Source organism: Zootermopsis nevadensis, unplaced genomic scaffold (assembly GCF_977971745.1).
Source record: "Zootermopsis nevadensis isolate Lab colony 2312 unplaced genomic scaffold, Znev_1.0 Znev_ptg000003l, whole genome shotgun sequence".
Taxonomy (NCBI): domain Eukaryota; kingdom Metazoa; phylum Arthropoda; class Insecta; order Blattodea; family Termopsidae; genus Zootermopsis; species Zootermopsis nevadensis.
Window position 1 is genome coordinate 5,717,703 of NW_028259135.1, and position 10,760 is coordinate 5,728,462.

General features: G+C 36.4%; 1 protein-coding gene across 2 annotated transcripts; it reads left to right on the plus strand.

Annotated features, from left to right (window-relative positions):
- Window positions 1-2,030: 2,030 nt before the first annotated feature.
- On the plus strand, window positions 2,031-9,719 carry LOC110836432 (uncharacterized). Of its 2 annotated transcripts, none has more exons than XM_087340890.1 (6): window positions 2,031-2,133; window positions 4,697-4,812; window positions 5,364-5,494; window positions 7,041-7,120; window positions 7,935-8,024; window positions 9,074-9,719. In XM_087340890.1, exons 1-6 carry the CDS (start codon window positions 2,046-2,048, stop codon window positions 9,199-9,201), a joined length of 633 nt encoding a protein of 210 aa, XP_087197016.1. In that variant the 5' UTR covers window positions 2,031-2,045; the 3' UTR covers window positions 9,202-9,719. The 2 variants fall into 2 exon arrangements, with proteins under 2 accessions (XP_087197016.1, XP_087197011.1); XM_087340885.1 differs by lacking the exon at window positions 2,031-2,133 and adding an exon at window positions 3,262-3,379.
- Window positions 9,720-10,760: the final 1,041 nt, after the last annotated feature.

Sequence of the window (10,760 nt, forward strand, 5' to 3'; positions counted from 1 at the left end):
CTATAATATAAGAGAAGAAAGGATTAAGAGACTTGGGAGAAAATAAGAATCTCAATATCACGTGCACTCGCATCGTAGTTCATACTCTGTTCAAACGACGTAGCCGTGTAGCGGAACATTCTGCCCTCCCCGCCTAGGGTAACCATTTTGGATCACAATACATTTGCCCTGATACCTGAGAGCCCCATTAGGCCCTCGGCACCCCCGCCACTAGGAATTTCTTCTTCGTGAGTACCTTACCGCACTAAGTGTGATATGAGAAAGGAAATCGAAACTGCACGCCCTGAATGTAGACTGTAAATATCGTAGAAGGGTTAGAGATTGCTATCCGCGGGGATTTGAAATGTGAAATGTTTGAATGTCATAAACGGACAAATCGATAATAGATCTTAGTCCCTCGTACGGAATTTCAACAACTGCTCGTTACACCCGTGAATTTCTCAACCACCGTGATAGCTTTAACCGTGAAATATTTCTCATAAAATACATAATTTTTAACCAACGCTTCTCTTTTTGCTCGCAATAGCCGAGAGTTCAACTCTAATACGTAGACGTCGGCATAATTGCTAAGTAATTGCAATTTCGAATTCATGTAACAAATAATAATTTCTTTACGTATGTGTCTGTGTTTTCAGTGTAATATTCTTTATATTTCATGGATTTTAATAAATAATATTTTAAAAATAAACAGAGAAACTATTATTTTGGTTTTGAGGTTGTATATTCCTTACCTAAAAGTTACATATTCAAAATATCGCAATCATGTTAGCTGATAACTCGTCGGAGATTGAATATGAATTTCTCCTGATCAAGAAATCCAGGTTTTACTAGGTAACTTCTGCCAGACTACACGGCTCAACAACCCTGAAGACAGCCAACTTCCAAGTTTTGCTCTTACAACGAACTTATTCATCGATCCTATTGGAAATCCACTTCCCTGTACTGTCGCTTTACTCCTGGAAACAAAATAATTAGCCTGCAATGACTTATGAGGGTTTACTTATTTAATCTGTGGGTCTGAATTTCGTGAAGAACCTTAGTCGCCTCTCAAATATAAAGCTGTTCTTTTAATGTGTAGACAACTTATGGGACTCCTTGTATAGGGAATCAGCCCGTCGCAAGGTCTCGACCTACACAGATCAGCACAACATAAATATGAAGAAGAACATCATGCCTCGAGCAGAAGTCGAACTCATGATCCCAGTATCCGTTTAAAAGGGCTTAAATAAAAAAAAACAACATATTTTGTGCAGTACACTTAGTAGAACTTTGGAGACGATTTCAGAAATGGAATTTACATTACTTCACTACCCATGGTGTTAAATTTCTAATTTTCTTATACGTATAAAAGATAGGAAACTCTCACAATATCATGTCCAAAAATATATTAACTTTATAATTATACTCATGGTATATGTTTAAAGGCAATATCCTTGGCTTCTTTGATATTTATTTAACAGTATATAAGTTAAGAAAATACGTTCGAAAAGAATATGCTTGACTGCTCTCGTATTTATTTTTTTGTACGAGAATGTCCTTGGCTCCTCTGATATGTATTTATCAGTAAGGTTAAAGAGAGACATTTATATCTTTATCGATAACATGGAAGAATTGTGCTGTTCGCTAACAAGTCAGTCATTCTGACTATGAAAATTTGTAACACGCACTTATTTGTAGGATATATACTTTTGTAATGTACAAATAAACCTATTTAAAATATTTAAAGAATATTTTCCTAATTAACTCAACATAGCCGTAGAGTATTTCAATTGAAATTGAATTTTGATGGTAAATATGAATAAATATCTCAAAAAATGTTTGTGATTAAAGCATTTTGGTGTCATTTTTATACTCTGCGGCAAAACATGCGAGAAGCACTTCAGCTTACAAAATTATTACTTTAACCTCATTTTCTAATCACTTATTACATAAAACACTCGTATGAGCACTTTACGTTACGAATATATTTACCTTTATGACATATTGCGGTGATAATATTGACAGGAAGGTAATGTATTTCTTTTATTCTATCTATTTTACAATTCATGAGGCACATAAAAAACCCGCTTTACGTATATATAAAGGACTGTCCTAAGGAATTCACAAAGGAGACGCAGAAGAGACCCAGGTCACGTAAGTAGCCTACACATAATTAAGTACTAAGGACCTTCATTGCTCGTATTGCTCAAATACTATTAGGGCGGACGAATTAAGGGACAGGAAGTTGGTTATGGCATGTGAAGACCTAAGAAATGCATGCATTTTAATTAGAAATAAGACAGGATAGGCGCACTAGCAGCGCAAAAAAGGAACGGAGTGGTCACCCAGCAACCCTGAGGATGAAAGTAGAGATGGTTCTTGAAACGTTGGCAGCACATTTGGTTTGTTCATGTGGAATCTGGGAATCTTATTTTTGGCCTGTGAACCTGTGACATTTTTCAAAGAAATTCTTCATTTTACAGTTATATAGAGAATGTCCAAGAAAGACGTACACACAATGCTGTTGTTTGTATTGGATGTGAGTATACATCTTTTGGGGAATTCTGACTGTACATATATAATTCATAACGATGACGATACTACTAATATTACTACTACTACTGCTACTAATAATAATAAAGCCAATTCAATAATGACATAATAATAATAAAGTCCCCAGCAAACAGACAGGTTAATAATTAAAACTAAGAAAATAATAACATGATTCTTTATAAATGAAGCAATACCATCTACTTCAGGTTATGCCTACAAGTAAGCAAATGGTTAATAAGGAAGTCAGAATCATTGCAATGATTATTCGCAGCGTCGAGGTGACTCCTCCAAGTGTCAAGAGTGTGAAAATGTAGGTTTTCTAAGGCATTGGCGTAATGATAACGGGCATGTGGAAAAACGAAAACGATTTTAAAAGAAAGATAAGAACTTGCTCTTTATGCGTTCGAGCTTACACGTGCCAGCAGAAGTTAAAGAATTCCATGCAACTGAGGCATATTCAAGCTTAGATCTTACTACACTAAAATATATCAAATAAAGACCGTCCAAAGATGAAAAATTAAAGTTAGAGCACGAATAAGACCCAAACCCTTAAGGCTTGAGAAGATACACGGAAAACATGGTGGTGAAAATGAAGTTTAGAATCAAGGATGATTCCCAAATCTTTAATAATATCCGTACGATTAATGCGGGATCCACAAAGCTGGTACTCAAAACAAGACGTGTTGGTTTTCCTAATAATTGAAATAACATTGGTTTTACTAACATTAAGCTTCATGTGGTTTCATGCGCACCAGCCACAGAAGGAGTCAATGTCTTTTTGAAGTAAAGAGCAATCATGAGGAGACTCTATGGCCCGAAAATGCTTTACGTAATCCGAAAAGGGCAGGTAATTCGAAAATTTAATGACATTACACAAACCTTTAATGAACTCGTTGAACTAGAAAGGCCCTAATACAGATCCTTGAGGGACACAGGACAATATTTTAAAAGGAAGTCACAAAGCTTCAGAATAAAATACTTGTGAAAGTCTGCTGGTTAGGTAACTACGAAACCAATTCACATAAACAGTAGACAGTCCATAGTCAAGAAGTTTGTGCAAAAGTAAGGCATGCGGAACAACCTGAAAGGCACTGCTAAAATCAAAATGAACGGCATCAGATTGAGACTGGGAACAAACTAAGGGGTAACAAATCAAAAAATGTAACCAGATTAAATTGGTGGATTTGGATTTAGTAAAACCATTTTGACATGAGTTTAATTTAGATTCAAAATAATAAGAAACACGGTCATGTACAATAATTTCAAATACTTTGGAAAAAATGATAATTATGGTAATGGGTCTATAGTTTCTCACAGAAGCAGTTTTGCCTATTTTGAAAACTGGGACAATAGTTGCTTGCTTCCGCAAAGTGGGAAATTGTTGCTGAGAAAGTCTAAGATTGAAAATAAATTTGAGAATAGGAACAAGGGTTTCAGAACAACCCTTAATAATAAAACTTGGTATACCATCAAGTCCTACAGTATTTGATGGCCTCAAACGCTTTACAGCATTATGAGCATGAATGTCAGAGACAGAAAATGAAGGTAACACATCCAAGGTGGAACTGATGAGAAGAAAACCCCAGAGGAAGAATTGTTATGTGCAGATTGAAAATGTTTGGAAAACGCATTGGCAATTTCATAAGGCGTAATTATAAGAACACCGTCTACTTCTAAAATGCAACAAACCAGCATTTTTTTCAGTAAAATTATATACATATAACCAAAAATGTTTACTCTGCGTAGCATGCAATTTAAAATTCATTATCTCAGAGTTTTGCCCCAACAATGTATATACGTAGGTGTTTCGTGTCGTTATCAGAATAACCAGCTTACACCACCTGGCCTTTGTAGCGAAGACGGGTGGCGTATACCGTGAGCTAGAAACTGCTTTTTGATTTATTACTTTGGTTAGCGACATATTTCAAAGATTAAAACCCCTATGCCCTTTTCTTGTGTTATGAAATAATTCATATATGTTTCCCTGCGTAATGTGTATGATAGAGACTTTTGAAGCGGAGGAAAATGGAATGTCATTAACAACAATTAATGTAGGACTGATAACGCAGTTTCTCTCTGTGTGAAACATGAAAAACCACATATGCATTCAGTATACTCAATAAATGACGATAATATAAAATTAAGAAAGTTTATATTATTACAGGAACTTTAATTAAGATGTATCTTATCATCCTTCTTGGAGTAGTCGGCAAATTGGCGTTGGTTTCCGGTGAATGCGATCTTGGTACTCCAAAACTGGAGAATGTTGATTGGAATGAAGTAAGTACTGACTCACAACAATTATATAATATTAACAGTCACACAAATATTTTATTGGACATTATAAACAATTTTATCACAAGTATCGGCTCAAATTTACAATCAACAGGTGATTAATGAACGTAATGCAAAACTAATTTAAGCTTTAGGGATCGAAGAATGCTGTCTTCTGAGTTGCTGTGCCGTATAGTCTGGTATAAGTTTACCGACGTTTCATAGGTCCTTGCTGCCTCCTTCATCTGGGAGATGGCGATGATGGAGGCACCAAGGACTTCTGAAACGTCGGTAAACTCCTACCGTCTATACTGCACAGCAACCCAGAAGACAGTAATCAGTAGGGATTATGTTAAGACTTACCAATATACACCACAGCTGTGTTCCCCAGAAGATGACTGTAGCCAGTGTCATTAAATTTACTTCAGCCACCGACATATGAGCTCACTCCGTTAACTCCCCCCACAAATTCCATCGTCGTACTAATCAAAGTGCAACAAGAAAACTATCGGTTTAGACAGAATTTGTGTGTCTCAGTCTCTCTAATGATCTTACAGTTGACAGGTCACTGGTACTGGCTTTATTACACATCGAATAATGCAGAAGACAATTTGGACTGTGTTCGTAGCAACTTCATCAAGATAACCAGCAGCAGAATGTTTGTTTCTACCATGGCATATGATAAGACGTAAGTTTACAACATTAAGTAATTAAATTAACTCGTTTAGGGATTTCTACACTTTGCTTAATTACGTGACATTCACTGTCACGTGATACAAGTGCTTTGGCACGGAGGCCTCTGAGAGGCCTTTTCACTGATATCTTAAATATAAATAATTAGTACGAGAATCTCTCATTCCTTTAATGATGACTGGAACATGAATGTCTATGCACTTGGAGAAACACTTTTCCCCCTGTACAAGAAAGCCCTATAATCGCTTTCTAACTTCCACTGTCATGTGGATCGCTATTTAAAATAATCGGAATAGAAGTTTAAAATAAATACACAAAATACTCCAAAAACTATGTATATAAATCATAACAAAATCCCACATAACACAAACTAGTTTAAAATATATATATCTTCCCTTGTTACAGGCTACCTTCTTAGTGTATTATATTTTGTTACTAAACATTTATTTCGTTCTGAAATTAGAACAAGCTGTAATGTGTAAAACTGTTATTTCGGGCTTTATTCATCGTCTAGGCCACGGAATCTCGAATCTTTACAGACGTGGCCCCACATTCGCCCCTTATAAATCACTGAAATTTTATTAAACGCCACTGCAGATTATTACAAATGCTATAAAATTAGGCCTACTTCTGTAAATTTATTCTCGCATTTTCAATAGTTTACTTTAATTTCAATAACATGGGTCATTAGTTGTAGGATTTAAGGTTTTCTCGGCGGTGAATTTGAAGATGGCTGTCTTCTGGGTAGTTGCGCCGTGTAGTCTGGTAGACGTTTACCGACGTTTCAGAGGTCCTTGCGACTCATCGCCCTGATGATGGAGGCAGCAAAGACCTTTGAAACGTCGCTAAACTTCTACCACACTATAGGGCGCAACAACCTAGAAGACTCCCATCTTCAGTGGGTCATTACGTTAATTCATTCATTTTGTGAAGATTAACATCTATCCTTCTACGTGCTAATCAGTATGACGCGTAATATTACGAGCCTAATTCGAACAGACAGCCCCAACAGGCTAGGCTTTTGTAATTCTCTCGCCTAAAACGCAAGTACAACCAATAAACTGTGGTTTTAATGAAACCTAGACGATGGTAATATTAAAAAGATAATTTACGCAAGTTATTGCGCAATCGTTAAAAATCTTCACACTTCAAACGAGTAATAAGTTATTATTCTGGGTTTCTTTTGAGTCGGTCAACCTTAAAATATTCCCTTTGTTATGGAGACGCAATAGGTCTACGTAACGTTGGGTTAGTGTCCACAACTGACACGGCTTGTTGTTCGAGGTAATACTGATTTCGGTATTGTACATCTCTCACTCTCTGGTACACTTTGTGGGAGAATACGAGTTGCTGTAAGTACTGTATATTTAGCAATGAAGCTGTCCGTCTGTACTCTCATTATTGTAAGCATCTCAATTACAGAAAGTCTAGGATACTTTGCCAGTCAATTATACGGTTTGAGATTCTGGCCGCTTATAATAAAAACATTTTGTAGTATTTTATAGGTTAATGAACTGAATGTTCTTTTTCGAATCTAACAGCAAACAGCGTGAAGTTAGAATCACTGAAGAAGATACTAACTTAACAACAAACGGATACTTTTATGGAACAAGCAAAGAATGTAAGTATGAACTTAAGTGTCCTGTTAAATTTTATTCAGGAAACAATACCAAACGCTTTGGCTAACAAAGTAAATTGTGTTATTTACGTTCCCTCTGAAGCCAGTTTGAATAAATTAAGTACTGTCCAAATTTCTACATTACTTCCTTATTGGCTTACGGTGTTTATAATAATCTTCGCCACAGGTAATCCGTTCATTACTGCTGAAATATTACCTATTAATTCTGAGAACCATACGAAACCCTTAACATATTATGTGTGCAAAGTTTTGATACTTTGAGTTAAAATAGTTGACCACTGTGCTACAAACCACCACTTCCCAAACATCTTTTCTGGTGCCAAGACTGAAACACAAAAATATATCGTGCAACTTGGACAATTTTGTATTTAAAAATAAATACACCCATAACAAAATAAATAAATTAATACTCATAATGAACAATTACTCAAAATAAGGTGAGGTCTAGTATCCCCATATCTGAAAATTCTGTTAAAGGCAATTACTTAGTAATGTGTAATACTGCTTGTAATACTAACTCAGTAACATTTTAAATAATTGGCAATGTCGATTTAATCAAATTTCCTCACATATACAAACTTTTCTCCCTCAATTCACTAAGAAACGTAAATGGAATCACAGGTATGGACAAGGGTAAGATATCTTGTCCCTCTTTTAAAATTCAAAGAACAAAGGAACAGGCCAGTTCACGGTCGGATTCGATTGGTCTGTATTGTTTTTCGGATTTAACATGGTTTACTGCAGCATAAAGTAATAATTTCTGTCAATTGAACATAATTTTTACTTTTAATTCCAGCAAAGATTTGGACTGGCAGATACCTTCTGTTGGCAATCGAGTCTGACAGTTTCTTCGTAATGACGTTTTGCTCAGAGCAGGGTGGAAATAGTAAGTATAAATCTTGATGATTACTTTATTAAGGGCTCGATGCTTCAGCACCAAATACAGACACGTTGAGTCAATACAGCATCACAGTCCAGAAGAACATCCTCGTATTCACAGATAAGATAACTTCAGATCCCACACGTATATTTCTTGCTACACATACACTAGGCTATGAAAAACTGAGCATTTACTTTTTTCAACATTTCTACCCCATCTGTCCCTGCATAACATTCCTTGACGTTCTGGCACTTAACTTCCTGCTGATAAGGACGTTACACTACCGCCGTCCCTGTATCGGCGCCTACCCTCGGCCACCTTGTGTGTTTTTCGACTCAGACAATCTCTTTAATAGGCCAATTTATTATTTGCGAAGACATCAGTTCCTGAATATATAAATTTTTAACATTTATCTTCAACCAAAACCTTCACGTTGAGAGAGAGATACTCTATAAAGTTTCTTTTCAATAATTTTATACGCTCTTCTCCCTTACCCAAAGATTGCTATATGCCGTATCCACCTCACCTTCTATGCTTTAAAAAAAACATAAGAAACAATTCATCATGTTCGTTGTTACGTCAACTGGTTTCTTTATCGCCTTTTACTCAGTCAAAATGTACCTCTATCAAGTTATTTGAGAAGTCACAAACTCATATGCATTAATTTGTTTTAATTCGTTCACTTATTTAAACACTGTTTTCATAGTTATTTATTTTCATGTGTTCATTTGTATTTTTAAACGAGAAAGCTCAGGCGGTGTTATGACTAGCTGCGGTTTGGATGACCGGGTTTCAATTCCCGGCATGGCCAAGAATACCTACCCATGTCCAGATCGGTTCATAAACCCTCCCAAGCTCCTGTATAACGGCTACCTGGAGGAGGGGGTAAAGCGACCGGAACTCGCAGATGACTGTCGACAGTAAACAGATGAAGAACGTGTAGCGTCACTCCCTCCAACATTAACTTCAATTTCATTTCTTTATCTCTGTTTCTATCTTTTATCAGTCAGCCAAATTTTCTAAGCTGAAATTTTACACACGTAATCTGTTTACAGCAATTGCTCACATGGCGTTTCGAAACCGGAGTCCTGATGAAGCGACATTGGAAAAAGCGTTCAAAGCCTTCAATGAAACCGGCCTAGATGCCACTCAGCTTGTGAAATGGAGTTCCGACCAATGCTAACTGTGGGAGCGCACGAACACAATGGCAATATTTGTACTGCACATTCTTTTTTGGTGTAGGGTGTAAGGGATAACATCTTCTGTTGAAAGCATTGTTCAAAAGGCAGATTTTTACAGATATGGAACTTTTGTATAAATATAGGTTTCTGAGTCTAATTCAACATATAAACTGAGGCCACACAAACAGTTCCATTTAAAAGATGCATTATTAATGAGTACCCAATTCTGTAATCGGCACCATGTAGTGTGGACTGTGTCACTGATGCTTCTAATGACCTTACTGTCTCCATCGTCAAGGTATAGTGGCTATCAAATGGCTCCTGCTGATACTTGTATAGCAGGCCACACGTCGTTGGGACCTGTTTAATTTGCTTCTACATGACTTCATCATTCAGAAATAGAACACTCCCTTGAAACTTAAGAGGTTCGATATATTTCATAATAACTTGTTCATACATGCATACATCCTGTTTTATCACTGGTGAAATTAATTACAAATTAGTAAATGTCTGCTACATATCTGTGTCTATTTACTTTAAGATGATACATTTTCAAAGTAAATTTTATTAAGGCATGTTCTCACCTCATTCCTCTTCACATAACAATTTAAGTATTTAGAAGTAACTCTTAAGATTGGATATATGTTCCAACTTAGCGCACACAGCTGAAGCTTCCAACTTAAGAACACAACGCACTTGAAATTCTGTGCCCACAAGGTCACATTTTCTTGCAGCATACAGCTTTATCAGCGTAAAACAATATTCTAAATTCGAGACACATTTTAATCGATTAAAATCGACCGAAATCTGGGGATCGACTGCGATAGATCGGACACGATGAGACATTTGTATTGCACTGTCAAAAACCAACTTTCTCGAAATGTGAATAAAAGAAATAAATTCTAAAAACTCATGATATAACAGCCAGTAATCGAGACAATTGACTGAAAGAGCGCGCTTTCGTGCAAACTTGGCTATGGTGGGGTCTGGAGGAATCTGCTGTATCTCGCGGAACGAAAGCACAGCCTATCAATATTTAATAGATTTTCAAGGTTTCTGAAGTATATACTTCTGTTTTATGAAATACATTAAACTTTAATGCATATACCCTTCCAATTCCATATAACCGATAAAAGTCAAAGTCTAAATATGTTTGCTTAAAAATAATAACGTATTACACTTGTATGTGCATTGAGCGGCCACCTTTAGTTTTCGTAGGCCATCGGGAACGGAGTCATAACGCATAAAACATCGACGGGCCTCAAATTTCACACGTGTTTTTAGATTTACATTTCTGTATTTATTACTCTCGGTTTCATGGACACACTACGAGAGTGAATTTCTGTATGGAGACAGATCTTGAAGAAATGCTGAACGCTGTTTGTTAGTAAGTTAAAATTACAAAGGCGGCTGCGATGCGAAACTTTGAATTTTGTTTGGCAAATCAGGTAAACTGAACAAGCATTATTCTCCCTACATTCAAGTAAAATGATACCTTCCGATGAACGTAGACTTCTCAGGATACGCTCCTAGCAACCTAGAACCTCAACATCTTGAACTG